Source organism: Mesocricetus auratus, unplaced genomic scaffold (assembly GCF_017639785.1).
Source record: "Mesocricetus auratus isolate SY011 unplaced genomic scaffold, BCM_Maur_2.0 Super-Scaffold_100019, whole genome shotgun sequence".
Taxonomy (NCBI): Eukaryota; Metazoa; Chordata; class Mammalia; order Rodentia; family Cricetidae; genus Mesocricetus; species Mesocricetus auratus.
In genome coordinates, this window is record NW_024429200.1 from 37,190,770 (window position 1) to 37,213,467 (window position 22,698).

The window sequence follows — 22,698 nt, forward strand, 5'->3', positions numbered from 1 at the left end:
GGATTTGGCACTAGGGTGGGAGGCTGGAGGGGAAGGGGAGTGCGGGAGGAGGGGAGGAAGAGGGAACTGAGATTGACATGTAAAACAAGCTATTTAAAATTAAAATAAAAAATGATAAAAAATTAATTAATTAATTAAAAAAAAAGAAAGATGCCTTCTTAATGGATGTTTTGAGTTGAGTCTTTCCCCTCCCTGGAAGTATTTTTGAGAAATCCTAGGTGGATTGTATAAACCCAAAACAAAATTTTATTGACTTGGGAGATTCTTAACGAGAAAGAACTTAAATACCCAGTGTGTTTTTATTTAGACCACAAAATCTGCAAACAAAACATGGTTTGGCATGCTAAGATTCAGAGCCTTTTTTATCATGTATGCTATTTCTGTATGCACTCCTTTTAAGTGAAGCTCAGTTTCCAGTTGGTAGCACTGACAAGAATTAGCTTTTGAGTTTAAATTGCATTTTTATAAATCCTTTCCATCTGCATTCTGCCATTGCTTAGCTGAATTCCAATGTGGACTCGTCTTTTCTGGAGCCAGATTGTGAAGTCAGCAAAACATCTTGTCCAAGCTCCTTCACTTCCTTTTCCTCGTTTCTCCCTTTCTAGCTTCCCAGCATTTGTCTACTTTGTAGCAGTATCTAGTATCTCAGTGAATGGGCACAATGTAAATTCCTCAGCTTCCACAGACCTGTGCCTGTGTCCTGTGACTGTGACCTGTGTCCTGTGTCTTCTGCCCTGTGACCTGGTCCTCTGACCTGTGTCCTCTGACCTGTGTCCTCTGACCTGTGTCCTATGACCTAGCCTATGCATTTAAAGCCGAGCTCGATGATTTACATCCATCAGAGAAACCAACTTAGATTGAAGTGGTAAGGAATGGAGGTGCAATGACTTGTCAGTGCTATCCTTTGAATTTTTGCATGTGCTACAGTGTACTTTAATTGTAGTTAGGAGGACTATAGATAGTTTGTGTGCCTTAGCAAAGCACATGAACTTAGGGAAAGTAATTTAAGCGTGGAAATGTTTGAAAATACAGAATCATAGGAAAGACTCTAACATTGTTATATTTGTTGGTCAGTGGCCTGCCATCAACCTCAAGAGCTCGTTTGGAGGTTCCAGTAGGGGAGCATAGCTCCTAGACCCTCTGTTGGGGGCAATGCCCTATCTGAACAAACATCTTTGGGAAGGACATCTGCCTTGCCAACCTGATCAGCTTAATCAATCAAACCTGGTGGTCACTAGGGTAACAGATGTTGCGTCCTGATTACCCTCACACCCATCATTAATCTTAGTGTGCATATTTTGCTCTTTTTCTACATAATTATTGCATGCCACACACATTTTCAATTAATCAATTAATTAATTAATTATATTTTTGCATTCCAATCCTAGTTCCCCCTCCCTCCTCTCCTCCTGCACTCCCTCCTTTCCCACATCCCACCTCCCACTTGCTCCTCAGGGAGATAAAGCCTCCCATAGGATGTCAACTAAGTCTGTCCCATCACCTCATTGAGGCAGGACCAAGGTTGGTTTATGCGTTATAGTTAGATCTTGGTCCCACTGCCAGTGGTTTCAAATACTGTTCAAGCCATACCCTTGTCAGGGTGTATTCAGGGGACCTAGTTCAGTCCTATGCCAGTTCCTGAGTTGACAGTGCAGTATCAGTTATCTCTTACTAGCTGGGGTTAGCTTATTCTGTGGGTTTCCCCATCATGGTCTTGACTCCTTTGTTCATGTTATGGCTCCTCTCTCACTTTGATTGTACTTTGGGAGGTCAGCACAATGGTTATAGATCTCAGCATCTGCTTCTATCCATTTCTGCAAGAGGGATCTAGGTTCCCTGGAGTTGTGGATTGTAGGCTGGTTATACTTTATGTCTAGTTTCACTTATGAATGAGTATATACTATATTTATTTTTCTTGATCTGGGTTACTTCACTCAGGATGATTTTTTTCTAGTTTTGTCTATTTGCTTGCAAATTTAAAGATGTGACTCTTTCTTACCACTTAGTAGTACTCCACTATGTAAATGTATCACATTTTCTTTATCCATTCTTTGGTTTAGGGACATCTAGGTTGTTTCCAAGTTCTGGCTATTATGAATAACGCTGCTATGAACATAGTTGAGCAAATGTCCTTGTGGTGTGAGTGTGCATCCTTTGGGTAGATGCACAAAAAATGGTATTGCAGGGTCTGGAGGAAGATTGATTCCTAGTTTTCTGAGAAATCACCATACTGATTTCCACAGCAGCTTTACAAGTTTGTACTCCTACCAGTAATGGAGGAGTGGTCCTCTTATTCCACATCCTTTCCAGCATAAACTGTCATCAGTATTTTTGATCTTAGCCATTCTGATTAGTGTAAGACTAAATCTCAGAATGGTTTTGTTTGCATTTCCCTGATAAATAAGGATGTTGAGCATTTCCTTAAGAATCTTTTGGCCTCTTGGGATTCTTCTGTTGAGAATTCCCTGTTTAGATCTGTATACCATTTTTTAATTGCATTATTTGGTATATTGGTGTCTAGTTTCTTGAGTTCTTTATATATTTTTGAGATCAGCCCTTAGATATGGGGTTGATGAAGATCTTTTCCCATTCTGCAGGCTGCCATTTTGTCATGTTGATGGTGCTTTTTTGCTTTACAGAAGCTTCTCAGTTTCAGGAGGTTCCATTTATTAATTGTTGCTCTCAGTGCCTGTGCTATTGGTGTTATGTTCAGGAAGTGGTCTCCTGTACCAATGTGTTGAAGGATATTTCCCACACTCTCTCTCTTGTTTTTGTTTGTTTTCTTGCTTGTTTGTTTTGTTTTTTGAGACAGGGTTTCTCTGCATAACAGCCCAAGATGTCTTGGAAGTAGCTCTGTAGAGTAGACTGGCTTTGAACTCTGAAATTCAGTGTGGATGGATTAATGTTGAGGTCTTTGATCCATTTGAACTTGAGTTTTGTGCATGGTGACAAATATGGAAATATTTACATTCTTCTATATGTCAACATCCAGTTATGCTGGCATCATTTGTTGAAGATGCTTTCTTTATTCCATTTTATATTTTAGACTCTTTGTCAAAAATCTGATGTTCATAGGTGTGCAAGTTAATATCATGCTCTTTTATTGATAAATCTGTCTGTTTTTATGCCAATACCAAGCTGTTATCATTACTGTAGCTCTATAGTAGAGCTTCAAGTCAGGGATGGTGATGCCTCCAGTTGTTCCTTTATTGTACAGGGTTGTTTTGGCTATCCTGGGTTTTTTGTTTTTCTATAGGAAATTTAGTAATATTCTTTTGAGTTCTGTGAAGAATTGTGCTGGAGTTTTGATGAGTAATGCATTGAATATTTAAATTACTTTTAGTAAGATTGCCATTTTTGCTATGCTAATCCTTCTATCCATGAGCATGGATGATCTTTCCATTTTCTGATATCCTCTTCAGTTTTGTTCTTCAAAGACTTAAGTTCATCATATCATACAGGTCTTCCCTTTGTTTGGTTAGAGTTACCCCAAGATATTTTATATTGTTTGTGGCTATTGTAAAGGGTGATGTTTCTCTGATTTCTTTCTTAGCCTGTTTGTCATTTGTATATAGGATGGCTACTGATTTTTTTTGCATTAATCTTGCATCCTGCTACATTACTGAGGCTGTTTATCAGCTATAGGAGTTCCCTGGTAGAATTTTTTGGGTTATTTATATATACTGTTATATCATCTGCAAATAGTGAAAGTCTGACTTCTTCCTTTCCAATTTGTATCCCTTTGATCTCTTTTTGCAGTCTTATTGTTCTAGCTGGGACTTCAAGTACTGTATTAAATAGATATGGAGAAAGTGGACAGCCTTGTCTTGTTCCTGATTTTAGTGGAAATGTTTTGAGTTTCTCTTCATTTATTTTGATGTTGACTGTTGGCTTACTTGTTGGCTTTTATTATGTCTAAGAATGTTCCTTGCATCCCTGATCTCTCCAAACCCTTTCTCATGAAGGGATGTTGAATTTTGTCTAATGCTTTTAGAGCATCTAGTGAGATATTATGTTTTTTTCTTTTCAGTTTGTTTATACAGTGGATTACATTGATATATTTCATATGTTGAACCACCCCTGAATCTATGGGGTTAATCCTACTTGGTCATGGTGGATGATAATACTGATATGTTCTTGAATTCAGTTTGCCAGTATTTTATTGAGTTTTTTTTCATCAATGTTCATGATGGAGATTGGTCTGCAATTCTCTTTCTTAGTTGTGTCTTTAAATGGCTTGGTTATCATAGTAAATATAGTCTCATAAAAAGAGTTTGGCAATGTTCCTCAGTGTTCCTTCTGTTTCTATTGTGTGGAACAATTTGATGAGTATTGGTATTAGCTCTTCTTTGAAGTTCTGGTAGAATTCTGTTCTGAAACCTTCTCGTCCTTGGCTTTTTTTAGTTGGGAACATTTTGATGGCTTCTTAAAATTTCCTTAGTGGTTATAGGTCTATTTTATTCTTCCCCCGACTGAATCTTCCTGATCCCTCATGGTCTCTTCTCCCATCCTCTTCCTCCTCCCTCCTTCCTTCTCCCCTTCCCCAGTGCTCCCAATTTGCTCAGGAGATCTTGTCCCTTTCCCCTTCTCCTCAGAACCATGTATGCTTCTCTTAGGGTCCTCTTTATTTCCTAGCTTCTCTGGAGGTGTGGATTGTAGGCTGGTAATCCTTTGATCTATGTCTAAAATCCATACATGAGTGAGTACTTACCATTTTTGTCTTTTTGTGACTGGGTTACCTCGATCAGGATGGTTTCTTCTAGTTCCATCCATTTGCCTGTGAATTTAAGATTTCATTGTTTTTTTTCTTTTATCATTTTTTATTTTAATTTTAAATAGCTTGTTTTACATGTCAATCCCATCTCCCTCTCCCCCTCCTCCCGCACTCCCCTTCCCCCCAGCCTCCCACCCTACTGCCAAATCCCTCCACATAGGGGATATCTAGATTGTTTTTTTTTTACCGCTGAGTAGTACTTCATTATTTGATTGAGGGGCATCTAGGTTGCTTCCAGGTTCTGGCTATTACAATTAATGCTGCTTTGAACATAGTTGAACAGATGTGCTTGTGGTATGAATGTGCATCCTTTGGGTGTATGCCTAAGAGTGGAACTGCTGGATCTTGAGGTAGACTGATTCCAATTTTCCTGAGAAACTACCGTACTGATTTCCAAAGTGATTGTACAAGTTTTATTTATTTTTTATTCTTATTATTTATTTTTAAATTTAAATTTAAATTAGAAACAAGTTTGCTTCACAAGTCAGTTCCAGGTCCCTCTCTGTTTCCCTCCCCTTCCCCATGCCCTCCCCCAACCCCCCCCAATATCCCCTCATTTCCCCAGGGAGGGTGAGGCCCTCCATGGGGGTGTCCATAGTCTGTCATTTCATCCAGGGCAGGGCCTAGACCCTCCCCCAAGAGTTCAGGGTGAGAATGCATCTCACATTGTTGGATGGGAGTCCAAAGTCCATGTGTATACTCAGGATAAATACTGATCTACTGCCCAAGGCTCTATAGATTATCTAGGCCTCCTCACCAACACCCCCATTCAGGAGGTCTTGATCAGTCCCATGCTGGATTCCCAGGCATCAGCCTAGGATTCAAAAGTTAACCCTTGTCAGGTCAGCTGTTTCTAGGGGTTAAACCAGCCCAGTCTTATTCCCTTTGGTCATCAATCCTCTCTCTCTGTCACTGGCTTTCTTGAGTTCAGCTCAGTGCTTAGCCTTGGGAGTCTGCCTCTTCTTCCATCAGCCACTGAATGAAGTTTCTGTTTCCCAGACTCTCTGGCCATGGGATTGTAGGCTGGCACTCCCCAGATCTATGTCTAAAATCCATATATGAGAGAGTACATGCCATGTTTCTCTTTTTGTGGCTGGGTTACCTCGCTCAGGATGGTTTCTTCTAGTGCCATCCATTTGCCTGCAAATCTCAGGATTCCATTTTTTTTTCTGCTGAATAGTACTCCATTGTGTAAATGTACCACATTTTCTCTATCCACTCTTCAGTTGAGGGGCATCTAGGTTGTTTCCAAGTTCTGGCTATTACAAATAAAGCTGCTATGAACATAGTGAAACAGACATGCTTGTTGTATGAATGGGAATCTTTTGGATATATGCCTAAGAGTGGAGTTGCTGGGTCTTATGGTAGGTTTATTCCCATTTTTCTGAGGAATCTCCATACTGATTTCCAAAGTGGCTGAACAAGTTGGCACTCCCACCAGCAATGGAGGAGTGTTCCCCTTTCACCACATCCTCTCCAACATAAATTGTCATTGGTGTTTTTGATTTTAGCCATTCTGACAAGAGTGAGATGGTATCTCAGAGTTGTTTTGATTTGCATTTCCCGGATGGCTAAGGATGTTGAGCACTTTCTCAAGTGCCTCTCAGCCATTTTAGACTCCTCTATTGAAAACTCTCTATTTAGTTCTGCAGCCCACTTTTTAATTGGATCCTTTGGTGTTTTAGAGACTTGCTTCTTGACTTCTTTGTAAATTTTGGAGATCAGCCTTCTGTCAGATGTGGGGTTTGTGAATATTTTTTCCCATTCTGTGGGCTGCCTTTTTGTCTTGCTGACTGTTCCTTTGCCTTACAGAAGCTTCTCAGTTTCAGGAGGTCCCATTTATTAATTGTTGATCTCACTGTCTGGATTTCACTGTTTTAAATAATGGTATAAAACAAAATCCAGTGGCTTCTTTGGCCTGTGTGCCTAGAAGTAGAGTTGCTATTTCATGATTGTGCATACATGTGTATCTATAGACACATACATGAACATCTACGGAGCTCCCATGCCCCTTTTCTTGATGGTCATTAAATAGTTCACGGTTGCTCAGGTTTTTCAGAAGCGAAGGTGCCTTTTCCATTCCAGTCTGGTCTCTTTAGAAGACTTGCATTTACATTATGTGTAAGTAATTTTGTATGTGTGTGTAAATAAGCATGAAGGGCTTGATTCTCCTCTCTCTGGGAAACTGCTTTCATGTATTCTTGTATAATTCTTGCTTGGGTTGGTCAAGGCATCCATGTCCATGAAGTTCCACCTTAATTCAATGACCCTTCAGGAGAAAGGTGGATTATTCCACCCCCTGGAAAATTTTATCTTATAAGGGAATTGATGCATTTTTTGGGGGGAGATGTTGTCATGTAATACAGACTAGTATCAACTCCAACCTGAAGAAGGGGGGCGTTGTGCAGTCTCTATTGTAAGCGACTGCACTTAGGTCTTCCTTTGTAGGTGTCCATCCTCCTTCCTTGCGGTCTGTCTTACTTCCTCATGTCATGACCCTTTTAATACCATGTTATGATTAAGGAGATCTTTGAGTTCCATGTTCGAAGAGCCTGAAATTGGCACCGTGCTCTACCCAACTGAGCTAACAGAACTTGTTATGCCATGTTTGGTTCCTATCTCCGGGAGGCCTGCTATTTTCTGAAGGGAAATGGAGGGGAGTGGATCTAGGGGAGAGGGGAGGTGGTGTCTGGGGCTGGGAACAGAGGAGGGAGGGGAAACTGTAGCTGGGATGTATGCATGAGAGAGTAACAGATTTTAAAAAACAGCTGAAATTGCCACCAAGGCTTCCATGGGCTTTTCCATGCTCCGCTCTCTTGAATAGAGACGTTGTGGACAGGGCAATGACTAGGAATGGATGTGCGAGCTACAGTCACTATTAGTGAAGGGGGTCTCTCAAGATATGGACTAGGAATAGAGTAGGAAGAGGCAGCGCTGAGGGTCCAGCTTACTGGGAGAGCACTTGACAAGTGTGGGCAAGGTCCTTGGGTTTGATCCCCAACACCGGAAGGAAGGAAGAAGAGAAGCAGGGAGGAAAGAAGGAAGGAAAGAAAAGATATGATCCCCTCAATTTATACTCTTGTCCTTCATCCTATTAACGTTAGGAAGAGATCCTGTTAAACGGAGATTTGCTCTTACATAGATTCCTATGTGCTAATGAAAGTTATAGGCGGAGAACCTTCCAGGCAGAGAAAAACTCCCGTGCTCATACCTGCAGGCAAGGGAGGGAGGAGTGTAATGTATTTGATCCTGCAGTTTTAGTGCTTCACACACACACACACACACACACACACACACACACACACACACACACACACACGGAGCTTAGAAATAAAGTTTGGAGAAGATAGAAAATGATGGAAAAAGCCCATGAAGCTATTGCTGACTAAGGAACTTATCCTCAGGCCAATGGCAAATCATTGCTGGGTTTGAGCAAGGACGATGTGCGTAATGAGATGCTTGCCCTGCAACTGACTGTGGAATGTGGCGGGTGGGTGGGAGCTGAAGCAGGGAGGCCATTCCAGCAATTGGTGATAGCCATCCAGGAATCGAAAAGCATGATTGAAATAAGGGTGTGACATGAGAGTGTCCTGCTTCCAGGTAGGACCGTTATGTGAATAAATTCTAGTGAGAAGAAGGAAGCTGTTTTTGAGGTAGGGTTCTGAAAAGGCTGTCAATGTTATTATCACCGACAACACTCTATCTTGTGTATCAAATCACATTCCAGCTCATCTCAATGAAGATGAGCAAGTGAGCAGATCGCTGCCATGTAGGGAAAGCCAATATGGAATGCCAGGACTCGGAAAGCACATTTGGGGGAGCAGGAAGGTGGCTCTCCCAGGCTCTGCGGTGGTGGCTGAGGGGGAACCACACTGATGCTGCAGTTATCTGGACTTGTGCACCAGGGAGGGGAAGCACCCTGGAGGTGGACATCAGCAGTTCAGGACAATGCCTTTCTTTCTTCCATGGCACCTGTTACCTGCATCTCTAACCTGCCCTAGCATGCATGTTGCTTGGAAATGACCTCTTGCCTGACGGTGGAGGAAACACTGTGGAGCTGACATTCTTAAACAGGTTTTCAACCCGCCTTCCTGATTTTAGATCTATTTCTCACTTCCGATTCCTGCGGTATGCGATGCTTTCTGTTCTGAGTCTCCAGTTTTCTTGTTCTCACAGCCTGTGTAGCCTTTAGCTTTTCGAGTTTCTTGCTTTGATGACTCAGTTAGAGCTTACCTAATGTTTTTTCCAGAAATATTTGTTGAGACTTCTGTTTATTGCCATTTCCACTTTTTTCTTGCTTACAGTATTTCCACTCGTTTATTATATTCGGCTCCCTTTAGAAATGAATTCATTCTTCTACAGGTTTTTGGGGAGCAGATACAAACAAGTTAATGTAATTAGATTACCTAATCTTAACATTTTTAGTAATAAAGTGTTATCTGTTTTTTATTTAATGTGAATGAGTGTTTAGCTACATTTATGTATGTATTTCAGGTGCATGCCTGCTGTACACCGAGGTCAGAAAAGGGCATCACATCTGCTGGAGTTGGAGTTACAGTTGACTGTAAGCCACCATGTAGGTCCTGGAGCCAAAATGGGATCTCCTGCAAGAACAGTAGTACTCGTAACTGTAGAGCCATTTGTTCAGTCCTTTGGCCTTAAAAAAGAAATGAGGCTATAGCTTTATTTTCTTTAGCATCTGCTATGAAGGTTAGTGATGTTATACACAGTCTAACTATCAATTTCTCAAGGAAATTGAACAAACCCATATCTAGACACAGCTTAAGATAGCTCCTTTAGACTTCAGTTTCCTTATGGGTGGCCTTGCTTTCAAATATTCATCTTTTGAGACTTTCCGTGGTGGCACAGTTTCTGAAAATGATTGGTTTCTCTTTGTCAAGACTGTGAAAGGGCAGGATAAGGACTCTAACAAGTGAAGCATCACTTTTGCTTCCTATGGCTTAAGGGAAGCCTGGATTTGTCAAGTCATCAAGGATCTTAGAGTTAGTGACTTATGAGACAAGAGAGACTGGAATCTAGATCTGTCCAACTCTGCTGCCCAGCCCCCTCACTAGATGGGCCACAGGAGGCATATTATACCAGCTGGGTCTTGTAAGAAAGAAACCCCACACTCTTTCCTTAACAGAGGGCAGATGCTTGACAATATTGTTTCTAATGTATCTCTGTTATCTACACAGTGGCTCATGTGAGAGCTCAATACAACTATATTGATGAAAAGAAAAATAATCTTGAACTTAGAGATACTTGTTTAATGAGGCAGCCATTGAAGTTAGGTTTAATACAAACTGAAAATATTTTCTAAAAAAAAAAGCGGTATCCACAAATGAAAAGGATGTGTCCTAAATAGATCAGATATATGTTACTTTACTTAGCAATAGGTTTCTATGGTAACATCATGTTCCTTTTATAAAAGAAAAATCTGAAAATAAATATTTCTGAAGTCTAGCTGAGCTCATATTCTTGATAATGCAGACTGATGGGGCTCTTCTCAGCTATGTAAGCATTCGATGTTGGTGTGCCTTCCGCCTAAGGCCTATGATACTGAGGTCTGCTCACTCACTGGAGTTGACCTGGGCACTGCAGTCTCCTATCTTCTCCCTTTCCTTCTCTCACTCAGTGTTCCAGCTGCTTGCTGAGTATTTCCACCAGGGGTTCTTTGGGAATAGCAGTCTCATCAGGTTTAGGCAGTGAAGCTCTCAATGTTTTGCATGAAAATTCAGATGAGGAACTTTACTTGAAGAAAGAAGAAGAGAAAATAAATTGTATCCATTTCTTTTTGTCCCATCAAAGGTTTTTGCAAGTATTGATATTTTTCTCTGCTTTAAAGTCTGAGTCCTGCCTCTGCTATTTATCTGTTTTACGTGTGTGTGTGTGTGTGTGTGTGTGTGGGTGTGTGTGCGGGTGTGTGTTTTGTACATATGTAAATGTGTTCTCACATGTGAGGGTGTGCATTCCTGACCATTATGTAGATATCAGGCTGCCATTAGATTTTCTTCCTTGTTTGTTGTTTACTTTACCTGGGCATGCTTTCTCTCTGAAATGGCAGCTGCTGATTTGGCTAGTGGCACTTCCTAGCTTTCCCCCAACCCCCAGGAATCCTGTCTCGTGGCTGCCTGACTTTCATGTGGTTACTGGAGACCTTAACTCTGGTCCTCATGCTTGCATGGTGAGTACCCTTAACCACCCTCCAAGACCTCTTTGCTCTTTTACTTATTTTGAACTAGAAAGTATCGTCTCTGCTGTATCTTTATCCTTTATGGGCAATTCTTAAATTGCTTACAGAGGGTAGAGAAAGAAGCTGAGGAGCTGATTTCCTCATTGTGGCTCATTGGCACGAACAAACTTCTTAGTAACAGTTATGTTCAGTCATTTGTGCTGCATAAATCCATTGTAGGGTAGTGCATTTTACAGCATACTTTTAGGACTTTTATCTTCAGGTTTGACATCCTGCTCATGATGCTCTATCAAGCTGGGCACTCATGAAGGAATGGGTGAGTGCTTGCATACTTGAGCTTTTCTGTCTTCCAGGCCCTCTTCTCCATGCCCTTTCAAGCTGTTCTGGCTCACAGGAACACCCTTAACTCTGAAATCATGATACCATGGAGTCAATGCTTTGTAAACTCAGCTAACATACTCTGTTAAATGCAGTTCTAAACATTAAAATTCATATTTTACTAGAAATGTTGGTCTCTAAAGTGGAAGTTGACTGAATTCTAAGGAATGGGTGTTTGATACAATGCTCAAGGGAAAATTGGCTTCAGTGAATTTATGGAACAGCAGTACAACACTGTACCTTCTGGGCAATTAAGGGATTTTTCACAGGTAATTGCGATCAGATAAAGCATTTACTTGCACATTGATTTGCAGTGCTGCTGTTACAGTTGGAACCTTTATTCTTTATGGTTGCTTATAGTGTGTGTGTGTGTGTATCTATCATATTATCGTATTGACAAAATGATAAGCTTCTTAAGGAGGTAATTTTAAGTCTCTCATGTAGCCTTTAAAACTGTATATGATACTTAATACTTAAATGCCAGGTAGTAAAAACTAGTACAATATATATAGTATTAAAATGACGTATAGATTATTGTGTCAACCATTATGTATATAAGATATGTGTCAACGTCTGCTTGAGTTTAGATCTTGGATTCTCTTCAAGGCCTATGTGTTATCAGCTTGGCCACCAAGGTACCCTTGAGAAGTAGAGAAACCTTTAGGAAGTGGGGCCTGGAGTGTGGTCCTTAGTTATCTGATATTCCTTTGAAGGGCATGGTAAGACCTTGCTTCTTCTCTTCCTATTGCTTCCTTCTGCTTTGGTGTGCCACTACCCACTACTACTCTGACATGCTGCGTCACTGTGAGCCCAAAACAATGGTGCCAACTGACCACAGACCAGAATCTTCAATGCTATGGGCCAAAATGAATTCTTCTTTGTGAGTTAATGATCTTGGGATAGGGAGATAGCTCAGTGGGTAAGAGTGTTTGCAGTGACTTCGAGAAGACCTGGGGTAGAAGCCTTGTATGACTGTGTATGTTTGTTACTTCAACACCTGGCTATAGAGACAGGCAAAACCCAGGAGTGCTCTGGCCATTCAGCCTACCAAAAGGGCAAAATTCATGTTCAAGTAATTTAACCCATTTTCAGTAATAAGGTAGAGAGTGAGAGAAGATGATGCCAGACATATTTCTCCAACATAAGCATGTGTACATACTTGTGTACATACATCGTTCACAAGTTAGTTAATTATCTGACATTTCCTTATGGTGCTGCAGGCTGACTAATGTAATATCTATTTAAAAGTAATGCATGCATGTTATCAATATTAATATCCTTTTTGTATGAGGTTTATTAGAAACTTCATATGTAGCCTATGTGTAAACCATAAATGTTATACCCAGTTTGAACAATGACACCCAAAGTTTTATTTTTTTTTTGGTTTTTCGAGACAGGGTTTCTCTGTGGCTTTGGAGGCTGTCCTGGAACTCGCTCTGTAGACCAGGCTGGCCTCGAACTCACAGAGATCTGCCTGCCTCTGCCTCCCGAGTGCTGGGATTAAAGGCGTGTGCCACCAACGCCCGGCTACAATGACACCCAAAGTTTACAGTGAGCACTATGAGGATTTTTGTGATGACTTTGTTTCAGAAGATGCTGTGGGAATCAAATGCCCATTGAGTATATCCTACATTTTGTGTTTTCTGTGCAGCGTGACCCAATTTGCACTTATTTGAGGGTCTAAGCATGTACCTTGACTTGTGACACATGTATGGTGTGTGTGGGGAGGGTGCTGACTTCTGTGGAAGGATGCTTTTTCCTTTAAGTATCCTATGATCTGGAGTAATTCTATGTTCTATTTCATTTGGATTGTGTTTGCAGTGTAAGATTTCCCAGGGATCCCAGTGCCCTACAGTGCACTGGGTACTCTGTCTCCATGGTGTAGCAGCCTGTGCTTTGCAGACATGTGTGTGTGTACACAATGCTCAGCCTTAGCATTGAATAGGGCTGCGTTCTTGTTCCAGGTTTCGGTTTGCAGCCTGAGGCCTGTGAACACATACTATGACTCATATCACTTTATTAGGAGCTCTGAAGTGTTGGAAAAATTATCAAGAAATTTCCCTCTCGTTAGGTCGGAAGTGTGCTGGAACAGGCAGAAAAGATTAACAAGTGTAACTTTCTGAGTGTTGCTCTCCAGAGACCCTGCACCTCCCAATGCCATTGAAACACTTAATAATGCTGAACTATGGGAAACTAGCAGTGATATGAATGCATCGTCTACCCAGAAATGAAACTTTATTTTGTCTTTAGAATGCAATTGATTATTACTCTCTGGATGTTTACCATTTTGCATAAGTAAATGCCTTTTGTTTTCCTGGTTACCTATTTTTGTATGCCCCTTAAATTCTCCTTTGAATTGGTAGCAATATTTTACCGATTGGACTTGCTAGTTTATCATGAACCTCTTGCATGTATTAATTTTGTATTTGCATGCAAAATGATTTTATCTCTTTCAAAAAATTGCCCTTTACCATGAGGACATTTTAAAGATTTATATATTTTTATTTTATGTATGTATATGAGTGCCTGCATATATGTATTTGTACCACATGCTTGTCTGGTGCCCAAGGAGGCTGGAAGAAGGTGTTGGATCCCCTGAAACTGGAGTATTTATATTGTTGTGAGGCACTGTGTGGATGCTGGGACCAGACTCTGATCCTCTGGAAGTGCAGCCTATGCTCTTAATCTCAGAACCCTTTCTCCAGTTCCCAGAAACAAAGGGCCAGTTTAAGTGATCAATGCCTATCAAGTAGTTAGGGTTCTGGAATGTTGCTATTAATCTGACCATTTTGGACTGAAATCCTCATTATTCAGTTCTCTGAATAGAATTTGGGGGGTTATGTATCATTTTTCAATAATGTTACTACACTACACTCCTTTAGGTAATTCGATGAATTTGAGGAGTGGAATCTTAAAAGTGTTATGAGCTCACATTAAATGGTCTGTTAAATATTGGAAACAAAATCCATCTGGTTTAGGCTGCCATGGAAATCCTTGAGCATCAAGTATTGCCCTTTGCATGATATAGGACTGAGTTCTAGTATTTTTAAATTATAAAGAAACACATTATAGCTTTCTGATGGTATCCTCAGGGTTTGATAGCAACAGTATCTACAGAACGTTGGAATTTTTTAGTACTGTAGAGGTGGCAGGTAGGAGGAAATAATCACAGGTAAAGCATCTAGTGTATTATGTCCAACTTTACAGGTAGAAAACAAGTAGACCCCTCTTTCTTGTACTAACCACTGTTCTCACGCCACAACTGACAACCTTGCTGCATTGAAATTCATGTCATACGTCATAGCATTATTATTTTGCTAGTATGATGAGAAATAACTTAAATTTCATATATAGAGGCTAGGATATTCTTTGTGGGATGTGGAAATAAGGAATATAAATATCTGGGAGCCAAAGAAATATGAAAGTCATTATGCAAATACATGACCAGTCTGGGCTGTCCTCCGTAGAGACCACAGAGATACTCTTTCAAGTAAAATAAAAACAAACACAAAACCAAGATTCCCACGCTGTAATTCTTACATGACAAAAAAAATCATGAAAACCAATTTTTGCGGTAGATCATGGATGTTAACTTCAAAGGTAGTTACAGAACGAGGCAGTGTCCCCACACAGCAGGGACTGAAGTGAGCCAGACACAAGCTAGGAATGCTGGCTGCCAACCAATGCTGGAAAAAGGTAGGGATGGATTTTCTCCTCCTGATTCCTCAGGAAGTACCACCTGGCAACACTGTCACAGGGTGACAGGAGAGTCCTTGTCTCTATCCAGATAAAAGCTGTAGAGAGGCAAGAAGCAAGTGGTGACTTTAGTGTTGATGGCCCCAAGTTCCAGAGGCTCCCAAGACAAGCTTCTAGATCCAGAGGCTTATAGCTCTAAGCCTTGGATTAAAGAGGCTTATGGCTTCAAGCTTTCGGAGCTGGAGGCTTATTGATCTTCGTGGTCAAGTTGAGATGTTTTGTTCTGGGCTCAGAGTGCTAGTACCTGCCGGCTAGAGTTGCAGTCCCTGGACTCTGGCTGTCCTGGCATCTTCAACCTTTGGTAGTGTTCTGAGACTCCTCTATCCACCAGGACCTGTTGTACTCATAGCCTTAGTTCCAGTCTTTGACTCTTAATGACCTATTTGTTCCTGTAGCCTTAGCTTCTCAGGGTCTCTGCCTTCAGCTGCTCTCTGGAGCTCTTCAATTGTCTTCTAAACTTACAGCTTAGAGTTTTGGGTACAGGATACTCAACTCTTTCTGGCTGTCTGTTCTCATTGCCACTGCTGCTGCTAAGGTTGGAGACCCCCAAGGTCTTGTCTGCTCCTTGAATAGCCACCCAGTATGTCCCACCCAAGACAAAGGCACGTGTGCAAAGAGACATTTGGGAGAAGCTTTTATTGGCCTAATGTTGAGTACCAGTGTATAGTGCACAGGAGATAAGGGTCCCAGACAGACCCAAAAGGGATGCAAAATGGCCAGGAGAAGGAAAGTACAGCACAGTAGGGCTCAGTTATAATTCCGCCAGGTAAAGACTTAGATTCAGCCAGACCACACAAAGCTTGAATAGGAATGGTCATCCTGAAACCTCAGACAGGTACAGCCTCCTTTCTGTCAACCAAAAGCTTTTTTTTTTCTCAGTCTCGACTGGAAGTGTTCTTGCTGGTCCGTGACTTTCACAGGACCATGACTGATAAGAACTGGCACTAGCAGCAGTGTCATGTGGTGGTCACCAAAGTTTGTCACGTTGAAATTCTCAGATTAAGAACGCAATTCTCAGAGGACAAGAGATAGTGTTTCCTGGAGATAAATATGAGTGACCATAACCTAGGAACACATCATTACCCCGTTTCATGTTATGGTGGGGTAACAGTTTGTTGAAACTTTTATAGTATCAGAACAAAGGGGATTATAAAGCAGGGCACTTATGGTTTACCGGTGGAAACTTTAGGCAACCACAATAAAATGGGGGTAAACTCTGCAATAGCCTCTAGGTGTTTTGTGACAGCATTTTCACCCATTGGTTGGCTGGAAATGATGAGTCTCTTTTTGTATTCCAAAGGGTTTACCCTTAGATGTGGGGTCAGATACAGAGGAGGACAATAGGTGTCTGTGAAGGGTTAAAGATCCATTAAGGCAGTTTGGCTCATGAGTTACATTATTCCTCCTTCCCACACCCTTGAAGTTCTCACCAGCTCATAAAGGGTCAGAAGCAAAAGGGATGGTCTTTTCAGGAACTCTCACAGATTCTCCATGCTTGCTCCAGTGGGAGCAGTTGTGCCTGGAGCAAGATGGCCTGAAGTGAAAGCGGCAATCCACCTGTGCTTACAATGCTGTTTGCCATTGGAGTGTTGTTCATGGAGAGCATGGAGCATTGAAAAGTTGCCAAAGGTGGGCTGCCTGGCCGGCAGCCACCTGCTTCATACAGCCCCCATGAGGGACCAGCTGGCAGCTCTCACTTAAGGGCTGAGTAGTCAAGACAAGAAAGGGTTGTTCTTCCACAGCTAAAAAGAAAACTCCACAACATGGAAGGATGCTCTCATGACTTAGAAAATTAACCTTAGATGTGTACAATCAGTAGTCAAGACAGAACTATGTCCACCTGATGTGTCTGGCATTGGTGAGACCCGGGATGACTGTCCTGTGACTTTTGCCTACAGAGTTACGGGAAAATACATTATGGCATGGTGATTTATTACTACTGCTGCCATGGGAAACTACTGAAGGTTTTTAAATCTGGATCTGAGGAAATTGAGCTAAGCAAAAACCTGAACAAGGGGAGGTGGCTTTGGAATTGTGTGATGGACCAAACCTGGGGGAATTTTGAGTAGAAAAGCCTAGACTGTCTTAAGATGATGATTGGTAGAGATGACATGTAAAATACTCTCAGTGAATGCTCAGTACCAAGAAATGTAGTAGAAAATAAGTGCATTGCTTTATACAACATGTAACTTGCCATAGGTAGAATATTATTAGAACTATTAACAGCCGTGTTGGTGAGGGCTAAGGAAAGAAAATTAGGAACATTCTATTGAGGACTGTCAAAAGTGTGGCCTGGTTTATTCTTATTGCTTACAGTAAAGAAAGAAAGGAGGAAGGAAGGAAGGAAGGAAAAGAAAGGAAGGAAGAAAAGATATAAGTAATGAGAACTGTTAGCATAGGAGCCCAGGACTGATGATTTGGGGGAATTCTTAGCACATTCAGATTGAAACAGATTCTAGAAGAGGAGACTACCAGCCATGACTCCCAATTTCCCTGTGACGATGTTACTTGATAGTTCTATTCTTGCCTGTCCTTCATATAACAAGGGAGGCTAACTTTTGGGGCACTGACTTGTATCAACCAGTTAAGGATGGGGCTATAGGCTAGTTGTAGAGTGCTTGCCCATGAGCTATGAGGCCATGAATCTAGTTTCTAGGGTTAGGGTATTGAAATGAAACCATTACAGGCCAACTTGGAATTCCTCTCGTTGTTGAGATGCTCCTATGACATTTTGCCTGATTCCTCAGTTCAGACATTCCATGTACAGAAAGAGGAAGTCACCATGAGAATTCCAGAAGCCAGAGACAAAGTGGAATCTTAATTATGCAATTATAATAAATGATCTGTTTTTCTATATTGAAGGGTGCCTGTCTGCTGAGGGGGCTGTGACTTAAGGCAGAGAGTGGCTTTAAAAGTCATGCTGTTTAGTAGTTTGGATGATTCGTTATTATGCCTTCTGTTAAGTTTTAAGAAGAGTGAGAATTAGGTCAATGGAAGTGGTTGGCTTCTTCAAAGCACCTGAGACAGTGACAGCTGTTCACTTCCTAACGTCATTTTTTTCTTGTGTCTGTCAATTATTCGGAGCTCAGAGAGCCTACAAAGGAGGTATGGGAAGTGTGCTGTAGCCTTTTCAGCCGCTAAGAATGGTAGCGCTGGGTGCCCTCTGTTCACCAGACCTTCAGTGCCTTCTCTGCGATGCATGGTGGAGCCCTGACTGATGAGCTGCTGGTGTGGGTAGGGTGGGAGAGGGCCGCCAGTCCAGGACAGGGAGGAGTTTGGAAGCAGATGACAGAAAACCCTGCTCACCAGTTAGAACCGGCTCTAACAAAGGCTTGTTTTTGTGATTGTTTGCAGAAAGATTACCACTTTGAATATACAGAGTGTGATAGCACTGGCTCCAGGTGGAGGGTCGCCATTCCGAATTCTGCAGTGGATTGCTCTGGCCTGCCTGACCCAGTGAGAGGCAAAGAATGCAGTATGTTGTGATTTTCTTTTTGACCATTTGTTTTCCAGATGAAACCATAAACTAATCGTATCAGTTCTAGATGCCATTATAATGAACACAAGACGCCTGCCGACAATGTATATGTAGTGTTGATACCTAACACAAACAATAGAGCCTTTCTTAAACATTTTTATTAGTGCTTTTTCTTTATTTTGTGTTTATGTATCTATCTGTATATGCAAGTATGCATGGAGGTGCAGGTGTACCACAGTGTGTGGATGGAGGTCAGAGGCCTGTGTGCGAGAGTTGACTCTCTATATCCACCATGCATGGGTCAGAGGCCTGTGTGTGACAGTTGACTCTATATCCACCATGCATGGGTCAGAGGCCTGTGTGCGAGAGTTGACTCTCTATATCCACCATGCATGGGTCAGAGGCCTGTGTGCGACAGTTGACTCTATATCCACCATGCATGGGTCAGAGGCCTGTGTGCGAGAGTTGACTCTCTATATCCACCATGTATGGGTCAGAGGCCTGCGTGCGAGAGTTGACTCTCTATTTCCGCCATGTAGCTCCTGGGTATGAACTCCGGTCATCAGACTTGCCAGTAGGTGTCTTTACTCATTGGGTCTGTCTCAAGACTTCATGTCTTTCTGTCTGAAGTGCTTAATGAATCATGGGCAATGCTAAAGGATGCTATTTCTTTTTAAATGTTTTCTCTTTTTTGAAATTATTGAGAGAAGAGTGACAGACTTTCTTTTTGAGTTTAAAATAAGTACTTTTGAACTGGATAAAGCACGCAGCACTTAGAATTCCTCTTTGAGTGATAACTTTTGAGTTGTTTTAAGTGTATTCATATTTTTTTTTTGCCATTCATCATCACCACTGTCCACAGATCTCCTTTTGCACTGGATTCCTTTTTGTTAGCCACAGAAATAGTTTCATTATATTAAGTGTAACTTGTTGATAGACTGTAGGATTCCTAACATTACCTACAATATCTTGTCATTTGGAAATTAGAAGACTTGAAAATTGGCCTTTAAAGTTAACAGGGATAGGTGCCATCAAAGTCATCGAATTTATTTTTATTTACCAACTACCTTCTAAAAACTTTTAGTTTGGTTAGTTGGAAGTTTTTGCAGTGAAATAGACCAGTCATAGCCCTGGGTTCTAGAACTGGCAGAGAAATTAATTTTCTTGTGGTCTTCCAAAAGTTATTTGTAGAAAGCTTCTATTTCCAAGTGAATGAAATGGGTAAGCGAGTGAGTGATATGGGTAAAGATGCCTTCTTCTTCATACAGTGTGTGTGCTACAAGTTAGAAAAAGCTAAGCATCACAGTAAACACCGTGTAGACTGTAGTAGTTCAATGGATGAAGAAAATCATCATTGGTTCTTGGTGACTGATTTTAAAGAGAAAACCCGAGAGTTCCCATGGTCATGTGATCTATCAAGAGTCAGAGAGAGACGGTGGGGTCAAGGGAGAAGTAGGTGCCTCCAGACTGGCATGTTGACAGTCACCAGCGCACAGGACCTGTTCTCAGTGAGAAGAGAATGCCGTCAAAGGGAAAGAGCCTGAGTAACAGAGCTGCAGTGGGCCTGTTGCAAATTTCTTTCCTAGAACATCTGTTTTGGTTTTGCCCAGTACCTTTTCACCCTGGGGCTTACCTCCTTGATTCCTTGTAACCAGCCTTATTTATAGAGACTATGTAACTATTCTAAATACTCACTCTATGGATAGGAAGTGTGATAGTTTGGGCTAGCTCTAGCTGTCAAGGTTAAAATGAACTATAGGAGGAGTCTACATCATGGGAATTGGTAGCCATTCTAAACCAGGGCTTTCTTCTTCTGGAAGTCATATTTTTAGTATTTATCAGGATGCTGTGAGTTACATGCATTAGTCAAGGGCTCCTAATTTTGCTAGAAATTCATGCCTAAATAGGAATGGTTTCTATTTGAATGTTAAAGACATTTTCCAGTCAACAGTTTCATAACATTCCATAGGTAAAGTTTTGATTTTGCTTCTTGAACAAGAAACATTTTCCAAAGCTCTAATAGTGAATTTTCTTTTAAGCATAATATACCTTGAAACTGATACTTACTTTGAAAAAATACATGGTAGGTAGAACATTTTTATATTAGCTTTTGGTCTGAAATATGAAGTTATCAGTGCTCCCACGTCACATGTATGTATATTTGTCTTCTGGCAGCTATTGGTCTGGCCTTAGATTTTTTTTGCTTTTACTTTGCTATGGTAGAAGCAGGTTACTTCAAAGCTCAAAATTAACATAGAAGCACAGTTATATCATATTGTACACATTGCTTTCACATTCCAGTCTTCAGTGGGTGTTTCTATTGCTGATCATAACTACCATTGCTTATTCTGATCTTGTGACAGCCATGGTACTTAGAACTGGGTGTCATTATTCCATCCCGTCCTTGATGTCTCTGGAATATTTACATATGCAAATGAGATATCTTGTGAATGGGACCCAAATCTAAACACCTAATTCATTTGTGTTTCATATACACCTTGCATACCTCACCTACAAATACTTTTATGTAACACTAAAAATTATTTGCATTAATCAAAAAATTATTTGTTATAGGAAACAAAGCTGTAGAACTTTCTCCTTGTGGTATAATGTCAGTGTACATGTCAGATTTGGGAGAATTTAGGTTTTTCAGATTAGGAGTGTATCAGATGTAATAATCCTCTCTTACTGGAGGGAAAACACAGGCTCAAAGTAACTGCCCCCAGGTCTGACAGTGGCAGGTCTGAGACTCCACTGCACATATACTTGACTCCAGAGCCAGCATCTCTTCACTGAGGATGTGGTCAGGGTTCTTTCTTCTCTGTTGGCACCCAGAAGTTGGCTCAGACAGAAAAAAAAGATTAAAAAGGGGAACAAGGCAACTTCAAGTAAGTTAAGGGGATTTAGGGCAGCGGTTGTGTAGGATACGATTTTCTCAGATCCTAGTGTTTCTAAATAGCAAACCCAGATTTTGGCCTTTGTTAAAACTGCTATAGGTTCTTCCAAGTGAAACCGCATAGATCTTCTCCTGTTTAAAAAAGGGGGCAGCAGGCGAGGCCTTTCCTGAGGAATATTCATGCATCAACTGTAAACTGTTCCAGAAAATTGGGTTAACTCCACTATACATTTGCTTTGCAGAAAGCATGTGGGTTGAAGTAGCAAGGCTCCACCAAGAGAGGTTAAGAAGTGGTCATATATCACTTTGTTATGTTGACTCCCTGGGGTATATGTGATTCCAAAGCTGCAGGGCTCTGGAAAGGCAGGGACAGACCTCTGCTAGTGAGCTAGCTTCAGCTTGTGTTGTGCCTGTTGCAGTGGAGAGCTGGTCGGTTTCCTAGTACTGCACACGACAGGGAAGTGACTTCATGGCTCTGCATTCCCCTGAAAGCTCCTGCTCCCTCAATGCAAATTCGGCTGCTTCTCCTAAGGCCCTGGCTCAATGCCTGTTACCTGTAGGCATAATCCACCACCAGGGTCTTTCAGGTAGCACGCCATTCCTGAACCACTGCAGTCTCTATCCCAATCATAGAATAAGAGGCGGTAGGTAGCCCTTTCTAATCTGTTGGCTCATTTTCCTCTTTTATCCGTGAGGCAGCAGAATTTCTAAAGTATTTCTTAAACCTTGGGGTGCCTTTAATGGTCTTAGATTGTCAGAAATAGTGGTTACCTTTGAGCAATTTCCTACTGCAACCGCACAGCCTGCAGACAGGGGCCTTTTGGCTTCAAACCAAGCCTTAGAAGTGAAGAGTGGGGGTCTGGCTCTCCTGGGAGATGGGACAGAAAAGAAAGTTCCTTTGCCTTTCCATATTTTTAAACAGGTCTAAACCACTGAGGAAGAAATGAACACATCTGTTTCTTTAACATTCTCATGCTTTTCGGTGGGGAGGGCATACATCATTTATTCCTTACTCTTTCAAATATTTCCAAACCCATAATTTCTAGAGGAGTCTTAACGACATCATTTTCTAATCGAGGATGATTATTTAAGATATTTCCTTTAGATTGTAGCCAGCAAATCAAATTTGTCTTGTGAACTTTGTTTAATCTTGTGCTTCAGTATTGATATTATATGTCAATCAGTGGCACATAGAACATATGTAACCAAATGCACATGCA

The 22,698-nt window shown here is 41.3% G+C and overlaps 1 protein-coding gene across 3 annotated transcripts in view; it reads left to right on the forward strand.

Annotated features, from left to right (window-relative positions):
- Positions 1 to 22,698, forward strand: part of Elapor2 (endosome-lysosome associated apoptosis and autophagy regulator family member 2) — a 169,030-nt gene that overhangs the window by 59,573 nt on the left and 86,759 nt on the right. For 2 of the 3 annotated variants that reach the window (XM_005083587.4, XM_040728792.1), the window contains exon 2: positions 18,459 to 18,579. The exons of the other annotated variant lie outside the window; for it this stretch is intronic. In XM_005083587.4, coding sequence (XP_005083644.1) covers positions 18,459 to 18,579 — 121 coding nt within the window. The remainder of the gene's footprint in view (positions 1 to 18,458; positions 18,580 to 22,698) is intronic. 3 annotated transcript variants of the gene reach the window in all.